We start from the raw sequence: 26,660 nt of genomic DNA on the forward strand, positions 1-26,660 counted from the left end.
AAGCCTTTAAAGGTTAAAACTTTGAATATATTTTCACAATGCCTCTAACTTTTGAAAAATACACAAGTTTTTAACTCCTGAATTTTATGAATTATTATCAATATTTTTATTATCAAAACAAAATGTGAAATATTATGTTTTCATTTGAACATTCAATGCTTGATATGTCAACTAGCTAACACATTAATCAGAGTGACAAATCTAGTGTAACATTAAGTATCTTATTTTTTTTTCCAGATATCATTCATACTACTTTTAATCAATTTAGTATCAATCGATCAAAACTTCCAGTGTAAAAGTTTTAATTATTGCAAACTTTATCAGATACTTACATTTATAAACCTCTTTAGATTTAAACATCACCGTTGGACATCCAGAAATAAAATCAGTGCAATTATAGGAAATAGGTGTATTGCTTGTTCCGAACTCATAACTGTAGACAGGACAGTTTCCTATAGATCAACAGCCATGGCAATGATTTAAACAAAATTTATTTGTAATTATATTATTTAACAACAAAGAACAACAAGGTATACACAATTTTCATATTAAGTTCATGAAAATCTATATCATAGTTTTATATACAGTGGAGAACATTTTGCAACAGAGAGAGAGAGAGAGAGAGAGAGAGAGAGAGAGAGAATACCTGAATTAATGAGTACGCTTCTGCTACAAAATTCTAAAGTTTCATTTAGGAAAGAACTTGGCAAACAGTGATATATTCTTTCTTGTTCCGTTGGATTATTTGATGTCAGATTATGATAACAATTAAGTTTCTTAGATGCTTCAATCCACTGGGATATATTTTTGGGATCAGGGCAAGAGTCCACTCTGTATACCCACTGGGGCAAAGACGCACTATGATAAATCATTACCAACTACAATAGAAGAAATATTACTAAATAGTAAAAAAAAAAAAGGGGGGCGGTAATTAAACTGTGTTACCTTTAGAATAAGATTACATTAAAGCTTCCATAATCATACTTTCTGTAATAGATATAATTATTATTAAAAGCTTTACCAGGGTTATTTATATTACAGAATATTGTGTAAACGTGAATATATTTCCAACACACTGTCTGTAATAATATATTACGATAAATTCTATGAATATCTTAGCAGTTGTAGTATACATACATGAAATAAAGTCAGCATGGATCCTCCAGCCATGCTGTCGGAGCACTCACAAACTATCTATATTGAAAAATTATAGTCATAATCAGGAACTCTTGAGATAGTTTTTTTTTAAAAATAAGCTTTTATTAATGATCGTTACATTATGGTGTTTTCACATTAACTTTAGAGTTAATAGTGAGTAATAAATCTCTGAAGATTTGCAAATAATTATCAATAAACTTTTTAAATAAAATGTAATTCTGACAAAAAAAACAACATTTCTATAGATTAAACGCTTCTACTCTGAATAATAACATTTTTATTTAAAAACGATAATATATTATGATTTTCAAAAATATTCTAGGTCATCTCTCTCCTTTACCCCTAAATTCCATTATGAAATGAAACTGTTTTATATTTTTGTCTAAATACTGGCATGCATTCTGTAAAATACCTTAAAACAAATATCGTGAATCAGGACTAACAGGAAAGATTTTGATACATAATCTAATTCAATGTTTGTCCGGATTAAAAAAAAATTCTTCACCTATTTTCTCTATACAAAAATGAAACAATCGCTTCAGAAACAATGGTCTGCAATAGATAAAAACTTTTCCAAATGTCAGACAATAGAAACAAAATTTGAGCATTGTAAACAAAAGAAATGAGAAATTAAAATTTGACTAAAGTCGTGACAATGCCCCTTTAATGAATTTTAGGCATGGTTGTATCCATACATTTATATAATATACAAATTGTACATTTTGTTGTATATCTGAGCAATATGGTCCATCAGACCCAAACATATTCTCGAATCGTTAAATAAAATTGTATTTCTTTATAATGTTTTAAAATTAATCCATAAGAGAAGGCTTTCCCAAAATAAGTAGTATTTGTTAACTAACCTAAGCTGAAAATTTAGAAAAATTTAAAACTATTTGAAGGTGTTTTTACAAAATGTTATGTGTAGAAAAGGTCCAAAGCTTTTAAAATATTCTGCATGACTTTCAATTCATTTAGCTGAAACTTGGCATTTTAACTCGTTTTATTGTAGATCTAAATCTGAAATTAAGCAAAATAATGGTACATTTTATTGTCATTTCTTTTCTTTTAAAACGAAAGTAAAAACATTTTTAACCGATAATATCTTTAATACTTTCATAGGGTAAAGCAAATACTATAGTCATTAAATTCATCACAATTCACTTCATTTTAACATTTAATAAAATGTATTTGTTGAAAAATAGTGTGACTTACCTTTGTTTTGGTATATTTTGATCTACCACGTAAAACATGACATTATAAGGTGGCCTGTATCTGTCTTCATATTTCAGATATAAATTGGTTTACTTCCCTTTCCTGTTTATGCTCAAGTGTTAATTACGTTGGTACAAGATCAAACCTGTCTTTTTTTCAACATATACACAGAAAGACAATAAGAAAAATCATTTTGTCTTCATGTATTCAGTTTTATTATTTTTAAAACAATTGTAAAAGCTTACTCTTATGCATCTTCCCAAGTCAAGGGTTTCTGATCAGCACTTCTCCGCAGAGTGGACCGAAAACACTTGGGTAGCAGATGACATTTATTGTACGTATGATGCTTTTCGATTTGTTACGAATGGTAAGTTTCATATACCACGCCGTTAAGAATTGTTACTAACACCGTTATCTGCACGAATTTGATTGTAAAATACAAAATGCATATTTTATTTATCTCATATTCTAACAAATACGAAGGTATTTGTAAGTTTCTAACGCCCCGAACTGGATACTAAGATCTGAATGACATACGATAGTAATCGTGATCGGAACAAACCTATAAATACATTAGTGGTTTTATATAAAAGGAATGTTAGTTTATGCCCGACGCTTGATTCGTAATTTCATATCAAAATATCGTATGGCAATACATTTTATCACACAAATAATTCGCAACCAATCAAATGTTGTATTCTTAATATTTCAATAGATTGCAATATATTGAGACGTGAGCATTATAATTTGAGATTTTATAAAAGCAAATAATGATTGATGCCTGTAAAATGTCATATATTATAATTATGTTCCGTAGTTTGAAAATTACTCTTATTTATCTCATATGATTGATATAAATCTTAATAATATATATCTATACTTCTATATTAAAATAAAAGACTCGAATGTTTTGGCTTTAATACCGAGAAATTGGAAGAGTACTGTCTTTTGTTTTATGTATTTTAAACATCATTGGTATTTGAAGATTACCAAATTCTTTTCATATTTTTCTAATCAAGCTTCGTTAATTAACAATCAATGAAAATTGCTTTAAAAAATCCGGAAATCATCTGAGTTTTTGGGGGTTTTTTGGATTTTAAAATCTTGCGCATGTGCATTAAATTCACGCTAAATCACGGGATGCTCTTTAGTTTATGTTTCCACAATATCACATTTGCATGGATAAACTCAAAAATGATGCTACAAATACGTACAAATTTTCATTGAAAATTTGTCATATGTTCTGTTCATTAAAGGAAATTCGGAAGATAACTCCAACTCAGTGCATTTAATATGAAAAGTCGCGAGAGTTCCGAATGTCAGCATGGTGTGTAAATTCGAAGCCAGTAAAAACACTTTGGTGAAAAAGTGTATAATTCTTTATCAATATGAGTAGATGAAAGGTATTTACATGAATAATTTAACGCTTATTTTCAATGCAGCTTCATTTATTTTCTCAAAAATCGTTTTGGAGCGATTCTGCAATTTTTGCTACATTACGGGTACATATATATGGAAGCAGAGACATAAACAACATTATTATGTCTCTGATGGGAGGCATTTTAACTGTGGTGAAGATCTGTCCCGAGACACAGTTAAATTATTATAACTAAGCAGAGTGTGGTAAAATTAATAGCATTTTGTAGGCCTAAAGCTTGGTTAGGTAAATGCAAAAAAAAATACGGTGTGTCGATGTATCTATTTCGTAAATGTCCGATATCATATGAAATGTCAACCGGTGCACGCATGGGTCAAAGTGTAGTTGATATAAAATATGATTAAATTTTTGTTATACTCATCATTGTCGTTTAGTTATCGATGTGTTAAAACCATGTTAAGTTTATACTTTATGTAAAGTGACCATGTGTATGTGTATTACTTAAATGCATTCGTCATATTTTATTACCTACATGGCAAAATTTATTGCTTTATTCTCAAACAAATCTTTAATTTGAAAATAATAAATCATATCATCATTGTTAAATAATTTAGACCTGTTTTATTGTCTCAATAACACTAAAATTTTTATAAAATACTATCTATGTACTTACGAGTTGAGTCATTGACGTTTGACTTCGTAGTTATTGCATTGCTCTCTGGTGCCATCGCTTCTCTATAGACATAGATAAATTCAAAAGATTTCAATTTAAATAATTTCTAAAGGTCTTTAAGATCAGTACTTCAACAAATAAATAATTAAAAGACATTTACAAAGTAGAACTTTTCATGGTTGTTACAGCGATTGGAGTCTTTGTTGAGTCTGGACTGAAAACGAAAAATTTCAACAAAAAGTTTAATACAGTACTTAATATTTTGAAATTTTTTATACAATTAAAACAAAGTAGTTTGCCTTTGATGGTAGCTGGTATTCAGCATATACTTTTATCGTTAAAATTACTATTTATTTATTGAAAATTTCTACTCACATGGCTAATAAAGTTTGACATTTTCCGTCAGCTTTGAAACATCTGTCCTCAAAGTTAAGAGACAAACACTCCGGATCTAAACATGTGGGGGAGAATATAAATTTATTTTTATATTCAACAAAAGCAAGATAGCAGTTATCAAAATACTCATTGGTTGAGGGACATTAAATATATACATAACACATCCTGGGAATTTTTTGTTCAGATACATAAAGATAATATCATTATAAGAGTTACTTGTTCAAATGAATCGGATCACGTTGTCAGGCACTTGTCATCAGATGAAAATCGACGCTTTGTGTTGAGTTTTATCTGATGATCCGTGCCTGACACCTTTAAAAGATCAATATTTGCCGTGATTAAGTTACGGTTATGATATTATTTATATACATGTACCCTTTCATTTAAATTAAACATAACAAAACTTTTTTAAATCAATTGTAAATACTTTTAATTTTATACTAACAATCTTTAATAGAACTTTTAAAACGCGCTAAATCACACACGGTATTTACTGTGTATTGAATTATCAACTTCAAAAAGTTTGAGTATTATTAGGAAAATTACAGGGTAATGATCAGAAAAAAATGCAACACACTCTGTAAACTAACAGTATCAAGACAGGAAAATGGATGTGTATACACTACTTTTGTGTAGACAAAACTTCTAAGTGTTCACTTTGAGAAAAAGAATAATTTGAATAGAATATCAAAGTATTGAAGTACTGACGGGAGTTGATTTTATCGATTGTTATTTATTCTAAAATCAACGATATGTTTATTTGCATGGCAAGTAAATTCCTATAAGTATTTGAATTACGCACATTTTTATAATATTAGTCCTATACAGGAATTTCGTGAAAACCCAATATCAATCATGTTGTGTAATATTCAAAGAATTATTCCATCAAACTATGTATGATGCTTACATAATCGAAATAGTTATGAGAAATTGTATGGATCTAAGCAAAATTGAACTCTTCTCTCGTTCAACCAGACTCTCAGCTGTATCCCTTAATCTCCGACGAGCAAGAGAGACGATATGCTTGTCGGAGATTTACGGAGACAGCCGAGCGTCTGGTTGAACAAGACTATATTGAACTCTGGCGTAGGAATACATAAAATGTACGACTTCAGAATATATCTAAATTGTTCGTACCATTTAAAATCTGACTATTTACAAGGTATCTATAAATGAGTTCCCTTGAAGAACAATGCTTAAGAACTCATTACATCGAATTTATTGATTAAAACTAACTGTTGTCAGCAGTGTTGATTTGTGCTTAGGTCCAAACACTGTTTCACTTCGGTTTGCCTGAATAACTGCATAGGAGAGTTGATTAAAATCAACTTCCAAAAATAAAATAAATTGCAAAATACATCATTTAGTAACCTATGTGTTTTGGGGTTTGTTTAAATGGTCCAAAAAATGAAACAACATTGGTTAAAATCAATTTACCTTGTCGACCCGTGCTTTAATTAATGGCAACTCTTTGCGATCGAGTGACTGAAATTTCAAAAGAAAAGCGCATAAGGGCTACAGAATTAATATAGAGAAAAACCAGAGCCACTGAAATGTTAATGTCTGGATTGTTCTTACGACAAGTTGATTTTTTTTTCATAAATTCATGTACTTACATATTGTAATTGGCAATCCGTATCAAACGTTATTTTAACATAACCTTTGAATTCTATAACTGTATCATCATTTCAACCAAACAACAATCCAAAAGCTCTAGGAAAAACTCTGCCAACCCGAAGTTGAAATCTAATGAAAGTTGGTTAGAAATCAATTACCCCTACGGCAACTTAAAACTTTGATTTATAAAAAAATGTGTAAATAAAAGTAAACTGTTCTCACGAGTTTAGTGTCCAATAAACGGTTTATCCCATGATATTTTACCTACATGCATAATTATCATAACGTTTTCTTTATATGTATCTGATTTATATCTCCCTACATATGAGCGTGAAATAAACCATGTACAACTTGTCGATTTCTAAAAACTTGGTAATTGCTTTTTCTTCTTGCTTTTATGATACTCTTGAGCAAGTTTAACAATTGCATGTATCTTTGTATTTCATTGATTTATATATCTTAATCTTTCTTCTCCGTTGCTAATGAAAACAAAAAAGGTTATTAGTCAATAGAGAAAATTACAGGTAAGGCACAAATTTACACGAGTAATAAATTAATGAATGTTTTTGTCAATTTTAATTTTGATAAAAAAAATATGCATGTATGCTATAAACATTATTAAGTAATTTTATTATATTATTTACATATCTTTGAGATTGAATGTAGAAACGCTATAAATATGTAAGACATAATACTATGATGTATTTGTTATAAAGTTTTCATTTTTATTATTTGACAATGTTGTAAAAAAAAAATGCTATTTTTAAAATGTGTCATGTTGCTATGTTGCTTGTATTCTATTATTGATTAATAATTTATATCAGTATCATGCACAAACCATTATGCATGCATATATATAATTTAGAAAAAGATTTTTCGACGTCATTAATATAGAACGATTCAAGTTTTTAAGATATATGAATGCGTTCAGTGATATTACATATTTATGGTTTTGTGTGACTTTACACTACAAAGCATATCACTTTATTACCAAAATGCATATTAAACATCTCTGAATATCTTAACGAGGCCGGAACAGAACGAGTACGCACGCTTTCGCGCAGCGTTTCATTTGTATTGTGACGTCATCTTTTTGCCTTGTTGACGCCATGGCGTGATAGTTTCAACTGCAGATATTCAGCGAAATTTGTTGAAAATAGCTCGTTTGATGCGTAAAATTGATATTATATTGTGGATTAAACATAAATGTTTCGAAGTATAAGCTATATTTGGGCTCGGGTCGAAAACGTGAAGAAGGTTCAGGAAGCCTAGCCCTCTTTCACGTTTTCTTAATCCGCCTAAATATAGCTTAATTCGTATATTTTAAGACATTAACCATGTATTTTATATTAATGACCCTTAATATGTGATGGTATATATTTATTATTACCTAAATATGTCTGAATGTTTTAATAATACTATAAAGATCACCATTTCCGCCTTTGTCAAATAAAAAATAGCCATTATCTGACAAACTGGGAAATTGGGTATACAAAAAACATCTTTGATAAGACCCCTGGAACAAACCAAGAGGTAAAAGGTTTTTTTTATTTAACCATTTGATGCCTTTTACCAATAATTTTAATATGTAGAACAGAAAAAGAAATCCCTGGGGCAGAAGTTTAAAAAATATGTAAAACATATGCAAAATTGATACATTTTAAGCAAAATCCCATAGGGTCCTATGTTAAAAATTAACAAACTTTGAGATGACCCCTTAAACAAACGGTGTGGTAAATGTCTTATTTTTTTATCTTGAAATAATAACTATATAATTAGATATTAATGTAAAAAATTTCATTCAAAAATCTAGGGCAGAACAAATTAGACCCGGCCTCGTTAATACCTACATGTTTTTGTTGAGTAAGGCCTAATTTTAGGTATTTTTACTTACATCTATAGACTTCTTTTGAATGAAACAACTCCAACGGGCATCCAAAAACAAAATCCCTACACTTGATTGGTGAAATAGTAGACACAGTAATAGTATTACTGTAGACAGGACAGTTTCCTTTGAATTGAAAGATAGAATAGTGAATACCTGAATTAAGAAAAACGATGATAAAAACTGAGATTGAGAGAAAGAGAGAGAGAGAGAGAGACAGACAGACAGACAGTACCTGGTGCAATTGGTATGCTTCGTCCACAAAATTCAACAGTTTCGTTTAAAAATGAAGTTGGAACACAGTGGTACACTCTCTTTTGTTCGTTTGGATCATTTGATGTCAGATCATTATAGCAATTAAGTCTTTTGGATGCCGATATCCATTGGCTAATATTGTTTGAATCTGGACACGAGTCCACTCTATATACCCACTGAGGCAGACCATCACTTTTACAAGTCAAAAATAACTGAAATATAAAGTAAAATTGTGTTTTTACAATAAAAATGTTAATGTAATATTGTCGCAAAAAGGAAATATTTCATGTACATTGTATATGAAATAATAAAAATTTACGGATTTGTGACGCCTTTTGTCCTTTCCGATATATTTCATTTTATCAGATTAAACATACAACATCACTACTTGTCATGTACTTTTGATTCCCGATAATATAAATTTTTGTAATGGACTGTTCTATCAAATATGTAACATATAATTTAACATTCCGATAATACACCAGTTGATGTGTAATTTTACAATTCCATTTAACACTTTTTGGGAGTTGATTTTAATCAACTGTCCTATGCAGTTACTCAAACGGCAAACCGAAAGTGAAACAGTGTTTGGACCTAAGCACAAATCAACACCGCTGACAACAGTTAGTTCTAATTAATAAATTCGATGTAATGAGTTCTTAAGCATTGTTCTTCAAGGAAACTCATTTATAGATACCTTGTAAATAGTCAGATTTTAAATGGTACGAACAATTTAGATATTTTTTGAAGTCGTACATTTCGTTTATTCCTACGCCAGAGTTCAATATAGTCTCGTTCAACCAAACGCTCGGCTGTCTCCGTAAATCTCCGACAAGGAAAGCGTCTCTCTTGCTTGTCGGAGATTATCGGAGACAGCTGGGAGTCTGGTTGAACGAGAGTAGAGTTCAATTTTGATTGGATCCATACAATTTTTCATAACTATTTCGATTACTAATACGTAGTTTGATGGAATTATTCTTTGAATATTACACAACATGATTATATTGGATTTTCACGAAATTCCTGTAGGATTCATATTATAAAAATGTGCGCAATTCAAATACTTATAGGAATTTACTTGCCATGCAAATTAACATATCGTTGATTTTAAAATGAATAACAATCGATTAAATCAACTCCCGTCAGTACTTCAGTACTTTGATTTAAATGTTGTATAGGATTATCAAAAACATAAAAGTTGAAACATATTTTGTATTAAATAGTGTTCGTTTACATACCTGAAAGAGTACGAAGCTTACAACCCGCACCATGTTTGAGCTATTAACAAAAATAATCACAAATAAAAAGTTCATCACAAAAGAAAAATCAGAATCACATACTGATAAATTCAAGCTTCTGATGTTCAGTTACATTGTAATAACATCAATTAATATTATAACGACGTACTTTACATATAAACACATGTATGCAAGCTTCTGTAGGGAACAAAAGGTATTCTTAACAGAAATGTTAAACCTTTCACCTACAATTATTTCCACTGGTAGGTGAGAAACTGTTTGATGATACCATCTGTTCAGTGAATACAAATTAGAGGCATTCATTTTACGGGGAAAATCCATTTTGTAGTGGTTTGGGACACTTTAAGAATCGAGTTCGATTTTACAAATAGCATAACGTGTAAGGTACATGTATATGGTCTCTCTTTGAGCACAAAGGCAACCGAAATGTTTTTCTTAGGCATCAACATGTTTTAAATAGTCAAAAGAGGGTCCAATGGAAGGAAAATGAAAAGGAAGCTTGCATTAGAATAACCGTTTGCAATTATGTTTAACATAAACTATAATATTGGTTAGACCATTATTAATCACCGGATTGTCTACGGATTTTTTCGTTTCTTCGATTACGACAAAGAGCTCACGGCGAGTGTAACCGATCAGCAAAGGATTCACACTCCTCTATGGCACCTGATCCTGCCTCTAATTTTTGTAGATGTTCGTGTTTGCTCTGCTCCTGCTTTGTATTTTCCTTTTAATTTTGATTGCGAACACTGTTCGTTATCACCAAGTTTCATTTTTATTAGAAACTCAGTATGTTGATAGCAAAAACTATACCATTAAACATATTTAACAATTTTAAATCTGCTGATATTCACTAATATAAGTAAGGATTCACATTGCTAAAGTCGCACTTTGTTAGTATGTCACTAAAACAGCATTGTGATTATATGTGGTGTGCTCTGACCATCTTGACAAAATCAAATAATGTCGTTGAATAGTTATGTGTGGATCACATATCTTTCTAGTCTGGCGACTCGACTTTCTCGCCAACTAATGTAATAAATGTCTTGGAAAGAAAACAAAAAAACCTTAATGTGAACACCGTCACATTTAATAATGTTTGTGTTTTGTCTATGTTGTTTTTTAAAGTTATACTATAACCGCTATATATGCAAAGGAACTCCACTTGTAACTTTTAGAAGTTAGAATTGTTTTTATAAAAAGTCAACTCAAACTTTGCTATTCAAACAAAGAATTCTGGTTTGGTAGGAAAATTCATTTAACACCAAAGCACTAAAAGTACAGATAACCGGGGTCATTTGATGTGTATTGAAAACCTTTCAATGATATGGCATTTTTTACAGACTGAATAGACACATTTAATCATTATTGATGAATTAACTGAGGTAATAAGCATGTTTATACATATTTATATTGAGATCGTAGATCTAATAAATGGTGGGACGGTCAGATATTTAACACTTTAACTAAGATTATCTGTTGCATAGTTATACCCTTGAAACAGCTCCCGCAACAACTTGACTTTGACTCTCAGTTTGATTATGGGATGATCTAGGCTACAATTGCGAGTGAAAGCAATGTATACCGCAGCTCAGCAACATTACATTGCAAAATCAAAGTATTAAGATATTACAGAGAAGAAGATTGTCTTGTGATGTTTAAAAATATCAGATGTATACTTAAAATGACTACATGGCATGCTATACATTCAAAGATCTCTTTTAATTTGGATTTTATATTTAAATTCAATGAGGATGCCAATACATACTATAAAGGTTTTCTTCCTAATACTTCCAATTTAACTTAATTTAACAAGACAATCGCGAGACCTATTTATCATTAAACATGTAATACAAATTTATTTATACTATTTCCCCTCAATCTTGGAATCTGATCTTGAAATAACTGATGGCCTGATGGTCTAATACATTTTTTTTTTTAGCTTTTTAAAGAGAACACTTGCCCATTAGAACCCATGTGACCCCTTGCTGCATGGTTTGATTATGAATCCTAATACTCTAAAATCAACTTTGATTAAATTTTATTTTTTTAACGAATGTAAATAGGGGGGGGGGGGGGGGTCATCAGTCTGTGATGATTCAAGCTAGAGGTAAATTCATGAGTGAAGTGTATTTTTCCTAATTTGTTAGTAAATTAACATTTTATTAAAACAATATGGAGTTTAAGCTAGTTCAAAAAATAAATTTAAAAAATTATCCTTCGACTCCCCGAATCTACACATGATGACTTTTGTGCAATTTTAGTCCCCATGGTATTCGTATGGATTACTTTGTAAACTTCCTGAAATTCTTATGGTTTCTTTTACATTGAATTGATAAATAGAATGGCCCAATGCAAATTGAAAAGGGAAGCGGATCCGCTCCCTTTTTACTCATGTCCAGTGGAAGCTAACGATTACGTCGATAAAAAATTTATTCACAATTACAGAGAAAAAAGTGCTAATTTGAAAAAAAAACTTTATTCAGCAAGGTACATCGTTTCAAAACAAAATTGAAATTCACTTTCCATACAATTTACTATTATCGAAGCACAAAGTCCATCACATGTATTTTTATATAGATAGATATTTAGTCTTTAACTTGTTTGATGATAGATTAAGTGTTGTCTGTCCAAAGAGTTATCAATTTATTTTTCAGCCATAATTGATAGACGGATAAAGTACGTGCATTATGGGATATTAACCACTGGTTAAACAATAATAACCAGTGGTTAGATAACCACCGGCTAAATTCACTTCAAGCAACACAATTTTGTCCACTGGTTATTAAACCAGTGGATACTGACTTTGACCAATGGTTAAAAAAACCAGTGGTTGAAGTTAACCAGAGTTTTTAGCAAACAAGACCTGGACCGGATTGCTTGAAACACTGGTAGACTTTAACCACTGGCCAATTTCTTATCCATTGGTCAAACTCTGATTCTCAAAAGTTAAATTGCTGAAGCAGTGGTTAACTTAAGGCTAAAATAAACCATTCTGCAAAGCTGGGTTGAGTCTTTTAACCAGTGGTTAGACATAGACTCTCGGTTGAAATCAGTTTTGGTAGAATCATTGAGTAAATGGATATTTTTGTCATAATTTCGACAAAACAAATACAATTAAAGAATGGGGCATATTTTTGAATTTAATAATAATGTTTAACATGTTGCATGCAAATCCAAATTCAATGGGGCTTCAGATATTCAGACCCAGATATCTGGATGCTTCAGTTTACATGCTATTTTATTTGGGAACAGATTTTTATCTGTTATTTTCTCTCAATTTACCTTCCAGATCAGAGCAATCTGTTACGCCTACTGCGTTAATTAGACACGCCTCACTGCACTTGGTTTGGATATCATTACACTGTGCACCTGTCAAGTGCAATCATTTTTAAAATACCCCTCTACTTCAGAGGAAGAGAGTGCTTAAAAAATCAGGAGATTTTTACTAAGCCTTGTGTTATTTATATTCAAAAAAGTAATTTTATATGGAGTGTCTCGCAAATTTCTTGGTAAATTAAGTCAAAAACGGAAGTATAGGAAGAAATCAATAAGGCAGGCATTTCAACATGTCAAGCATTTGGGAAGTCAAGAGTGTTTCTCATGGGGGATCTAGAAGGTGAAAAAGGAGTGAGACTCAACGGACAGGCATAATGTTTCTATTGTATTAAGCGGAGTATAATTAGATTCTACCATCCAGTTAAATGAAGCAAAATTTATACAAACAGATTTTTTTTAGTAAAAAACAGACTCCCTGATCAGGAAGGAGAATTAAGACAACAGATAAACAAAAACAAATGGTTGTAGAGATGACGCTAATTAACCCCTCTGTTACTTTTTCAGGTTTTTTAAACTTCAAAAAAGTCAGCAGCTGTGCAGTTCTACAGCTGCTCTTAGTGATTTAAAAAGCATTGTTCTGTTCTTGTGTGCATAATTTACATACAGAACAAAATGTAGCACCTTTGTTGTGTTTTCATCTTTAGACAGTTTTTGCCAGTTTTGTGCAGAAAAACAATGGATTCTAAAACAATTATGTCATTTTTTATGTTATGTTATTTATGTTATGGATTCTAAAACAATTTGTGCAGAAAAGCCAGTTGAAGAAATGTTTACATTTTTTATTCTCAACTTTACAAGATGGCCGCACATCCCCCTTAAAAGACTAAACCCCCAGCTCCGCAAAAAAATTAATTTTAGACAAAAGTTAACTTCTGGTTGAGCAATTTACCCAGTGGCTAATTTTTGAGAATCAGAGTTTGATCACTGGTCAAAATTAAACTACTGAATAAGGGATTTGACCAGTGGTTAAAGTTTTTTGAGCAACCCTGAAATAATGTAACTAACCGTAGCATTGTATTTCTTGCGAAGGATATTTCTTAACAGTTTTCCTTTACACTTCTATGTTGACATTTGAACCAACCTTGGAGACCAAATATTTGTCTGGGGTCACGGTTTCAACAATTTAGAATCTGCTTGTTTTTCTATCTTAGAATGTTTGCATAATAATCTCACAAATTGTATTCAAACGAATTTTTATATATCTTTAAAATTTAAACCCCTCTTGGGGAACTAGTATTGATCTGGGGATCATGATTTTTAAACGTTTCCCCAATAAATTTTATTGGTAAACTTTGGCCCCTCTTGGGCCTCAGCATAGGTCCAGGGATCACAATTTTATTAATTTAGAATATTCACTGTAAATACAAGCTATGGTGTAAATAAAGGCATTTCTGTTTCAGTGTTTCTTAAGAGAAGATTTTTAAGGCACTTATGTGGCAACGCACTTTGAAAAAATTACGCACTTTGAAAAAAATTTTCAAAGTGCGTTAAATTTTGGACAAAATCAACGCACTTTGAAAAACATTTTCAAAGGGCGTTATATAGGTACATCAACATTTTTTAGTATCGACAATATTAACGCACTTTGAAAAAATATTCCTATATCACAAATTCTGGAACTGAATTTCTAATTTGTTGATAGTATGATGATTTGTTAACGCTCGTTAATCTAATTTACTGTATTTAAAACGAGGATGGGGGTGGGGGTAGGGGTTAACCAAAGATACAGGTCAAATACCAATGCATCATTTAACTGATTCCAAAACATATGATCATCAGAAACTTTGGGTAAACATTTAGTTCGGAAAAAGAAATGTGTTCTGTATAAGAATATGAAGTGTTATTGAAAAAGCAAGCTGGCCGAACAATAATTTCTCCATTGGTATTTTAAAGATTCTATTTGTTTCAACAGTAACCCTCTTTTCGTATTCAAATCAAATAAACCACTTCAATAAAAGAATACATGTATTAACATTAACGAACATTAAATTATTATAAACTTAAAAACAAGCATTAGGATGTGGGTTCATTTTCTCGCACTGATCTTCCAAAAGATCATATTGTTTTTGATAAACAGAACTCAGGTATCCTTTTTAACATCATATTTGCAATAAGCCAGTTGAAATATATTATCCAACGATTTCCATTATTCATTTATATATAAATCATATTCGTTCGGGCATAGCCCGATATACCAGATAAGAGGTAAATTTTCTGCATTTAAAAAAAAAAAAAGAAAAAAAGGAAAATGCAGTTGCTAAGCGATGAAGTTTATGTCATATTTGGATAATTCAAACCTCCCGATTTTTTTTTTTGTGTAAATTGTCGATATTGTCAAAAAAAAATTATTATCTAGAAACTGTTTATCAAGTTAGCTGAGAATGCAATTAGTTCTTTTTTAAATATATCACATTAAGCTAAACACGGTTAAAACATCATTTATTGTATATCAAACTATCAATAATATTCACTAAACCATGAAATTTTTTTTTCAAAGTGCGTTAATATCGACGATATCAACGAACTTTGAAAAAAAAATATTTTTCTCAAAGTCCGTTGACTTGGTCCCAAAATTAACGCACTTTGAATTTTTTTTTCAAACTGCGTAATTTTTCAAAGTGCTTTGTAACACACCTACCCTATTTTCACTGTTTCATGATTATTTACCTTTTAAAAAGGATTCGCCCTTTATTTTAATAATTAATTTCATTTTCCCATGACCAAGTTTGTTTTAATGACATTTGGCCATAACGAACAATATTCTTCTTAGAAAGTCTGAAGGAAAATACAAAACAAGATCAGACAAACACGGACATCTATAAACATTAAAGGTTGGATCAGGTGCCATGGAGAAATGAGCATCCTTTGCTGACCGTTCATACCCGCCGTGTGCTCTTTGTTATCAGTAGACTATTTGGGGGTTGATAAAGACCTAACACTAAGTATAAAAAACGTCAGTCAGCATACGATCTAGTGGAAGATTGTATTTGCTGACAACTTAATTTTAAGTGGTTCTAATGAAGAGGTCAAAAATGTGAAAAAGTTTATTTACAGACAGACGGACAGACGACGGACAACAAGTGATTGGAAAAGCTAACGTAAATCTTCCGTTCATGTTAGCTAAATCCCAGGACATGTAAGGAAACCAAACCTGTAAATAGAGAATAATACATTCCTATTTCCATATCACATCCCGTATCAGACAGACTCAAATATCAGCAAAAAGGCTGAATGTCCGCGGGTTGATATTGATGGCTGTAACAGAATGTGATTTGAAAACGGGTATGAATTATCACATTTATTGCATGCTAAGTAATACCATACTAATCACATTTATTAGTAAGAAATGCTACTAAATTTGCTATTTAAAAAAAACAACAGATAATTGATAAAATCAAATTATCTTTATCAACCTATTATTTTTAATTTACATTAAATGAGGCAGTTGAAAAGTTTTACAATTGTTAGTTCTTCTTATATTATCTTTGGAGGATTTAAACAAAAATATGATTTTATAATGATGTATAAAATGTTTACTTAATTAAGACTTAAATGATTAATGAAGCGGAAAAAATCAGAGGAGTTCCGAAGAGGGTGCGATACGGATCCGCATCAGCCCTGCATATCGTTACCAGCCCTGCATGATCCGTATCAGCCATGGAGGCTGATAGGAATATCATATATATCATATAGTATATATAGCTATATTGCATAACAAGATATTTTTTACCAAGTATGTACATGTAATAAATAATCAGAAGAACATGTTTCGTCAATGTGATTCATTTGCGAATCAACGCTCGAAAGCCGCTTCAAAGAAATTTAACAGGATTTAAAAGCTCGCACAAAAAAGAAGTTGGACAGTGAGGAAAAAGAAAGTCTGACGAAATGAAAAAGAAAACGGATATTTAGGTTTGTTGTGAATAAATGTACATGTGAAATATTAAAGTAAAATCATTCATATTAATATTGCTACAAATACTTTTGTAAAGAAAGATTTCCATTAGTGCTAATATTTACCAAAAAATCATATTTTCATTGATTCTGTATCAGAAGCATTCTAAAATAAAATTTTCTGGCAATGTGCCAGTGACACAAGTATTGAAAATTTAATTTCATAGTTTTATCTGAAAGACACTGGGAAATGTAAACATTGACATATGGAAACGAAACTTTGACATGTGTTTTATCACAGACAAAGACACTTGAAAGCATAAGTATTTTTAGAACAAATAAAAATACGATCATGTAAAGATATAAAAATTAAAACAAATTGTATTTAACTATTATAAACCTTTAAAACTGCATGGTGAACAAATGTAGATTCACTGAGTGTTTTAATGGTATGTGTACTGGTGTTCCCGGTATTTTTTAGTTCCTGGTAGATAAAAAATTGGATATGTCTCAAAGATCGTCAATAGGCACAGTACAATTCAAACTTTTCATAACAGATAAATGTTAAATTGAAACAGGAAGTCTGAAATGAAAATAAAAAACGCTGAAAAAATCAAATATGTAAAATCAGTTTCTCACGTTGCCTAGGAAACTAGGATATGAGGATAGGTTAGATACTTTAAAATTAAAATATCTACAAATACCACAATTTCCTTCTAAATTATTGAAAACAATGTATATTTACCATAACATCAATTTCTAACCCTTAAATATGTTAAATAATTAGAATACGTTGATTTAAACTGGGGTATGCGAGTCAAAACCTCAAAATAGTGCCATTTTCAGAACTTCAATGCCTTTTTAGACGGAGGCTCTATGAGCCTCCTCTATTGCTACCGGTCAGCTCACATGTGACGTCGATAGTGGATTTGACGGACACCACCTAGCGACAAAAATTGCGATATTCGTTTGGGATTCATATTTCAATATTATTATTGAAATGAATATCTTATTTGCAATTACAATAAATAGAACTATACATATTGCGATCAATAAACATATTGATTTCTCTCGAAAATTTTAGTCCATATGTCAAATTCCAAGTAAGTATGAATATGCATGAGTTTAAGAATAGCAGTGGTGTGTAATCGTTTAGTGGCTATTTATACTTTTTATACAGTTAATTCCTGTCCGTGACGTCAAATAATGAGGATTCCTCAAGAACCATCTTGTGCTGACCGAAATATTGAATAATTATGAGAGTCAATGGATAAACACGGCGTGGTTCTTAGTCTGTATCGTATATTACTTGCGCATTATCAATTAATCTCCTGTGGAGATATATCTTTCTATGTATAGCTACACTCCCGCCCCCGGCATCGATCCAATAAAGTGATTATTCAACAAGTTGAACCACTGCTATGTGAACTTTAGTATTCCCTCAATTAAGTACAGACAACCGTGATCGTAGCATGGTATATTTTAGTTTAGTTTAACTTGGCATGCATACTAAACATACTATAAGGATAGTGAAACGAATAAATTAAACATCCAAATTACACCCTTTAACGCAAAAACCCCCCACACATTCAGTGTTTGCATAGGTAGAGTACCCAGGCCACGTGCTGTGAAGCTTGATTAATCCTGCATTTGTCTGGCTAGCGCTGTCGATTTCAAAGTAAGTTGGGAAGTCAGTGTGTTTTTGCAAGCTGATAAGAGAATTTCGCGTGAAAAAAGTGTAAAAACATTTGACCGAATGTACATATTTTCTTTTAAAAGTGAAGTACGGGGTATTTCAAGATCTACTGCGGTATAATTATTTTAAACTAGACTTTGACCCGTGCGTGCACGGGTTGACATTGCATATGATATCGGGCTTTACAAAGTAGATACATCGAAACACCGTATATTGTTGACATTTGCATAACCAAACTTTAAGCCTACAATAATGCTATTAATTTCACTACACTCTGCTGAGTTGGAATAATCAAACTGTGCTTCAGGAAAGGCATTCACCACAGTTAAAATGTCCCCATATACCCGTAATGTAGCAGAAAATTGCAAAATCGCTCCAAAACGATTTTGGAGAAAATTGATAAAGTTGCATTGAAAATAACAGTCAAATTGTTCACAACAAACCATTTTGAAGCTGTAAATACCTTTCTTCGAAAAGATTAAATTCTATAATTGCAGAATTCAACATATTTTAACAACGTTTTTTACACACTTTGTTGACATTCGAAACTCTCGGAATTTTTTTTATAGTAAATGCACTGTGTTTGAGTTATCTCCCGTATTTTCTTTGATGAACAGAAAAAAATTTCCAATGAAAATTAACATGCATTTGTTTTATCGTTTCCAAGTTAATCCATGCAAATGTGATATTGTGGAAACATAAAATAAAGAGCTCCCTTGATTTAGCGTGAATATAATGCGCATGCGCAAGATTGTAAAATCCAAAAAATTCTAATGATTTCCGGAATTTTTTGAGGAATTTTCGTTGATTATTACTTAACAAAGCTTGATTGAGAAAAAATAAAAACAAATTGGTAATCTTCAAGTACCAATGATGTTTAAAACGTTTAAAACAAAAGACAGTACTCTTCCGATTTATCGGTATTAAAGCTCAAAATTTCGAGTCTATTATTTTAATATAGTAGTATAAATTTAGCTTTCAAGAGATATTACAGCGAATTATCTTCCTCTTGGATATTTCCCTTTTTAAACATAGTTAGATAAAAGAATATAAGTCGTGCATATACTGACAGATTGAATCTTTTTACAGCAAAAAAGTCTCGCAATTGCGTGTTAAATATTTTTCCGAAATTCTAAATTTATATTTCTAAAATTTTGTTTACACCACAAGTAAAATCTGTATAAATTCGTAATATTTTCATCCCTTGCAGAAAGTCACGATGAAATGTTTACAGTTGATCAAAAGGCTGAGCTAGCAATATTTTCTTTGACTGTAATTTTGAGCAAAATTGAGCAAAATGAGCTGTAGCGTCTCTTATATATAATTGTTTCATCTCCATAACTTTTTGAAACGCTTAGAAATATATTTGATCACTCTCTACAATCGAATCGTACATTCTGCAAAAGAACAACAACTATGCGAGATTGAGATCATGCATGTATTACCTACATGTAACATTAGGGGTTTTTAAGCATGAACGATTTTTTCATATGAAAAAAGTTCACTGTTCAAAAGTTTTTATTGATTATATATCATAAATTTTAGTATATATTGTGAATCATTAGGTATAGTACTATTAACTAACAAAATATTGTTTTTGTTTGTAATTTGTTTTTGCATATTCCATAAAAGAACAAGAATATGTTAGCAAGGTAGTTTCTGTCCTGTAGTATTTAGTATTGCAAACTCTTAATTGATACTCTAAACCTTCTATACCTTAAAATTTGAAGAAGAAAAAACCATTATTATTTTTGGGATTTGATTTTTATCAACTCTCTTATGCAGTTACTCTGGCAAACCGGAAGTCAAACTGTGTTTGGACCTAACCACAGATCATCGCCGCTGACAAGACCTTGTTCTCGAAAATAATCGATTAATTCGATGTAATGCATTCTGAAGCATTAAAAATTTTTATAGTTAAATATTGCTTGGATCCATATAATTTTCCAGAAATATTTACATTACTGATACATAGTTTGATGGAATTTATTTTATCTTAAAATATTACGCAGCATGATTCATATGATGTTTTCCTAGAATTCTTAAAATTGTCCATATGGAGAAATGGTGTACATTTTACTAATTTACTTAGCGGCCATATTGTTATCACAATGGCGATTTTCAATACAATAGAATATATATAGAAAGGAATGAGAAAAATCAAAAAAATTTAATAAATAAGTAATTCTGAAATATTTTCTCCTCATTTGGTTCTGTCATTTACTTCATCCGGGATTGGAATGTGCTTGTTTTGTTTACATTAGATATTGAGATGGCGGTTCCTTTTGAATCTGAAAAATCGAAGCGGGGCGTTGTATGAATAAAGTGTGTTTTAGTTATGAAAAGCGTCATGAAGGGATTTTGGAATTATTTTTAAAATACTTGCCATTCATAGGTAAATAGTTCCTCATATATTTACAAAACTAGTTGTGTCAGAAATCTTGACTCAAATTAAAAAAGTTTTGTCGGATCCTTTTTACTTCCAATTTGGCATTATCAAGACTTTCTCAGTAAGCTTTCGGACTTGCAACAAGGCATTTAGGCATTATATTGAATCATTAGGCATATTGCATATTTTTATTTAAGAATTAACGTTATAAATTGGATAAAATTTGTCAGTTTAAAATATATATCAAGCTGATATTTTTAGCTGTTTATTTATTTATTTACTCATTTTAGCCGGTATAGTCCTATTTTTAGATTATCTCTAATGGCTGGATAGAGAGGTACTAGTATTCAAAGTGAAAATCTATATTATGAAAATATGCGTTATTCAATTACGGATAAGAAACTACTTGGCATGCGATATTACATATCGTTGATTTTAAGATAAATATCAATCGATGAAATCAACTCCCGTCGGTACTTCTATACTTGGAATTATTAGATTAATCTCCTCCGCAATAATGCCTCCGTCTCTCAGTACTTTTAGTACTTTGATCTTATATAGAGAGGGTCTGAGCTCATATTTTTGTCATAGTCTATGTAGGGTTTAAAGGAAATGTAACTGATTTCAATCAGCGAAAACGTGGAGAGATGACCCACTATAATTTAGAAATGCCATTTTGTATCGCAACAATTTAAAGTTTTACAAAAATAATACAAGTCTTTGAAATTCGTTGTTGAAGTCGCACCTAGCATTTAACAATCAAGTTTGTTGTGACTGAAATGGCTCAGTGGTTAGAGCACCAGGCATTAGGTTACATTATAGAGCAAGGGTTTTAGATTGTGGGTTCGAGACCACCAAACCTTCATGATTTATTTACCTTTTTATCGTTCGTTTATTAATATTCAAAACTGAATATAGTTAGAAATTAAGCTTTTGTTAATTTAAATTATAACATTATCAATTATATTTAGTTGGAAAAAAATGAAATTGAAATTATATCTTACGAATAAACCAAATGAGCATTTGTGCTATTTTGTTCCCCCATCTTCTTTATGAACCAAATAGGCAAGCAGAGAATTAATTAAATATGTTAGTTTTAGATGATCACAATTTTTAATTTTATCATGTTTTCGAATTATATTCCGCCAATTAAAAGCAAAAGAGGTTGAAGTGGACATGTAAAGGGCATAAATGGCCCAAAATTGTTCACATTATAATCATAATGTAATTATTCTACCTGCAATGTAAAGTTTTTTTCCTAATTCTTCTTTTTGATTCAAATGTCCTAATTAAAGAATTTCGATATCACACAGTAAATCTTTTCCCGTCAGTTTTGCATTTTTGCATACATCTGTTCATTTTCAAGCAGTTTTCCTTACGAAAACTTTGAGCGCACGCTCGAAGAAACAAAATATTTTCTTCTATTCACCTCCAAGATTAATACTTGGCAGAAAAAGTTTGCTTAGTCAAAGTTCCACTCCATTTTACTTAAGAAAAATGCACACTTTTTTCTGTACATGAAAATGAATATTGTTGAATATCAGAATAGCATCACCGTCATCGTCACTTCCGACGCCTTGTATTGCCATCGATTGTAAATAAATAAGAGAAACTGATCTAAGAAACACCTGCTTTTTAACTATTCTACAAAATAACATTTAAAAAATTAAAAAAAAAAGAAGAAGACACATATTTAGAAATGTTGATTAGTGATCAGTTTGAATAAATCTCCAACTATTTGTCAATCATTTCTGGGAATTCCAAAAGTATATAAAAGAGCATGGAACATTATAATTAATATACTTGTAAAAAAGATCAAAGAAAGCAAATATATTATTTTGTAAAATGTATTTTTAATTACTATCTACAAATCATCAGAAAAAATATCGAAAATCAATATAGAAACTTTGATATCCTTTTAAAAACAAATCCAGGGACAAAGTCATAAAAAACTTTTATCATGTCTATCATTTTATCAGTCTCTACAACACCATATATATAATATGACAAAATATATTGAAAACCAATAACACTAGAAAAACAAAATTTTATTTCAGTGTTTCCAGTGACAAACAAAAGTGTCGATTTAGATGTAGAATGTTTTAGCCTTTCCGAACAAATACATAATGGATTACTTTAGCTATTTGACAAAAATTAGAATATAGGACAGTTACTATTTCATAATCCAGGAATTCTATAAACTTTATCTATAATCGCAACCGCAGTCGATCTCATTTTAAGTTAACAGGTAAAACATTGACCCAAAGTTCAATTATTACAGACCCTGAAACGTACTACTACACCAAAAAAGCGTGCGATTTTCGTGCGAGAAACGTTTCGTGTAAACCGTTTAGCGTTTCGTGTAAACCGTTTAGCGTTTCGTGTGAATCGTGAAGCGTTTCGTGTAAACCGTTTAGCGTTTCGGGCAAAGCGTGTAGCGTTTCGGGCAAAGCGTGTAAATCGTTTCGGGCAAAGCGTGCGAGAACCGTGTGAAACGTTCATCAGATTTCATTCGGAACTCGCTGACAATTTAATTGTTTCAAAATAGCGCTCGTGGTTAACATTACTTTAAACTGTTTGTGATTGGCAAAACTCCTATGAGATATTTTCGTGAAAAAAAATAAAAGAAATGATATACTTATCTTTTTACAAAATTGAATTAAATTTTAACAAACAAAAGAAAAGTACGCGTATTGAAAGAAGACTAGTTACTGAGACTATTCGGCTGTGTACAACCAGTACACATAACCTCGGACATCGGGTAAGACCTGCACCTGGCTGAACCTGTCAATCAAACTCTGTGTATTCGTTTTCATTGGATGGTCACTCGTCTCTTTTTTTGTCAATAGCCAATAGAAATTTAATGACTTCAAGGTAGTCGGAATCAGTATTTGATGATGCACACACTTTCAATGATAGATTATTTAACATTTATTTGAACAAAATTAAATGTAAACATAGAAAGGAAATATTCTGTTCATTTCTATGAAATGCGGAAAGTAAATTCTTCTGAATCCCGATTAAAAATATTTCTACAAGTTATTATTTTAATTATTTAAACACTGATGACGGAAAACAACAAGTAATTAACACACTTAAATTTCCCTAAAATATACTCATGCAATTAATTATTATGGGAATCTATATGCACTGTACTAAATTCAAATAGATTATGATAGATAGATGTATATTGTACTCCGTTATGCGGGGCGCCCGTTATGTATACGAATATTGAGACAAAAAATTAAATCATTTTTTATTTTTTGTTCTATCCGAAACAGTAATGACAACTTTCTTTATTGTTTAATCGATTGATTTTTTTTCTGTGATATTATGTACGGAACATTTATTTACGCGAATGATTTGACATAAGTAAAAAATTAATCGGTTGTTTTATAGCATTTTTCTAACTCATGTGACTAATCTTATTTTACATAACTTTCAAAATTATCAATGTAAATAATTACAGGTTTATTTACTTTCAGTATTTTTAAATCGTATTCTCTGAAACCAAAAAAAATATTAATGTGAGAAGAAAAAAAAAATCCTGCCGAATGCTGAAAACCCGATTTCAGTTTGTAATCATACGGATTTTATTTTTGTTATTGAATATTGTGTTACGGTAAATTTTTTCTCTGGAATTTTTATTATTAACGGCACTAATAAGAATCATGGATATTTCTTTTGAGCAATAAATATATTTATAGAAGTAATATTTTTGGCTCATTCTGTGAATAAATGATTTATTGCTTTAAATATAAGTACCAAATTAATTTAATTAATCAATTCAACACTTATGTACATATATGTTTCTAATATCGGTATTTCTATTATTTCGTGTTTTCTTCAAATTAATTCTTACTAACAGAGTCAGGGTAAAATCCGAGAGGAACCGAATCGATCAGGATAAAAGCGTGTCCAAAGCGTGTGAAAAGCGAGCAAATCGTTTCGTGCGAGAATCGTTTCGTGTAAACCGTTCAGCGTTTCGTGTAAATCGTTTAGCGTTTCGGGCAAAGCGTGCAGCGTTTCGTGTAAACCGTTCAGCGTTTCGTGTGAACCGTTTAGCGAGCGTGCAGCGAGCGTGTGGTGTAGTAGTACGTTTCAGGGTCTGTATGACTCTTAAAAATCAGACATACGCAAAAAAAAAATTGATATACAATCATACAGACCTATCCAGTAAAGGAACATAGTCACGATTTTGGTCAAATTCTATTTTTCTGTTGTTATTATTTACAACCCTTTAAGAATTCATTTCCAATGACCAAATGAATTTAGACAGTCAGTAATGAAGTTATGAGCAAGATACAGGCCTTGCAATTCTTTGTCTTGTAAACAAGGTCTGTGCCATGTTTTTGTTAACAATAAATCAATATCCCGATAAACAAAATTTTCAAGCTGAATTTTCCATCTTCTCATTCCTTTTAAGCATAAATAAACAGATCTTATCGTTAACCACATTTATTTTCGGTCTAAAACTGGAGTTTTCACTTCAACCTTTAAAATGTAAACAAAAGCTTTGTTTACATAGCAAAGAATTGTAAGCTCTGTAACTCGCTTTTAACTCAACGAATGACACTTAAATTTTAGTTGCCTATTAAGAATGCCTTATTAAGCATTGTAAACATTAAAAACTGGAGAAAAAAAATTTTGACTAAAATTGTGACCATGCCCCTTTAATTGGCATATGATACTTACGACATTTCGAAAATCAGTTCTTCGCAAGCGTCCTAATCGCCCTGTATATGTAGAACAAGCAGCTTTTTTAACCATTACATCACGTGACTTTTGTCGGAAAAATTTATCAAGCTATTCTTTAATTCCGTTATTGGCTGCGCTAAAATGACAACATGTTAATCTTTTCCATCGTTTAACAATATGTGGTCATAAACATATTTTGAGCAGTTTATGTCCGTTTCCCCATTGTTCAAATTCCTTTTCACGATTTAATTTACTTTACACATACATGTAATAACGATATTCTTATCGTGCATTGTTTGGTCTTTTAAGGAAAGTTAAAAGTGATTTGTGGTAAAAAAAAAAAAAAATGATATGTAAGAAATTTGTTAAAATAGATATGTTTAATCGATAGGAACCAATCGATTAACTGATTAGCAATTCTGCAATCGGCTTCCATCAAATCAATAATTTTATTTATAATTAAACACAAACTTTTATTTAACCTAAAGCATAAGCGCCTGACATGTGGTATTTAATGATTTTATATATGATAACCTTCGATCTTTAAACAATTGACTGTCCGGAAAAGCTCTATTATGTGGAAATAAAATGATTGTTATATCACATACAGGGAAGGAAAACGCATTCATTAAAATAATTTAAGCGTTTTTCACACAATTTACATAAAGATTAAACTCAGTAATTCAGACACTTAAAATCTGGGGTTTTTTTTCAAATTATAATTTATCTTTAACAATGGCATCATATGCAAAATAATGAAAAGTACAAAATACAGTTTTCAGTCATATTAACATTCATTTTCTTCAAC

At 30.8% G+C, this 26,660-nt stretch overlaps 1 protein-coding gene across 3 annotated transcripts in view; it reads right to left on the reverse strand.

Moving 5' to 3' along the window:
• Nucleotides 1–26,008, reverse strand: part of LOC105344449 (uncharacterized) — a 60,042-nt gene extending 34,034 nt beyond the window's left edge. The window contains exons 1-11 of one of the 3 annotated variants that reach the window (XM_066086900.1): nt 25,850–25,969; nt 9,816–9,855; nt 8,558–8,789; nt 8,332–8,448; nt 4,800–4,875; nt 4,585–4,638; nt 2,374–4,486; nt 2,022–2,178; nt 1,138–1,194; nt 647–878; nt 333–452 (exon numbers count right to left, since the gene is read on the reverse strand). Coding sequence is in view for 1 of the 3 variants with exons in the window: in XM_034469516.2 (XP_034325407.2) it covers nt 4,399–4,486; nt 4,585–4,638; nt 4,800–4,875; nt 8,332–8,448; nt 8,558–8,789; nt 9,816–9,855; nt 25,850–25,854 (612 nt within the window). In the remaining 2 variants the exon portion in view is untranslated. The other 2 variants (XM_034469516.2, XR_010714538.1) reach the window with 2 other exon arrangements.
• Nucleotides 26,009–26,660: the final 652 nt, after the last annotated feature.

This window comes from Magallana gigas, chromosome 6, assembly GCF_963853765.1.
Source record: "Magallana gigas chromosome 6, xbMagGiga1.1, whole genome shotgun sequence".
Taxonomy (NCBI): domain Eukaryota; kingdom Metazoa; phylum Mollusca; class Bivalvia; order Ostreida; family Ostreidae; genus Magallana; species Magallana gigas.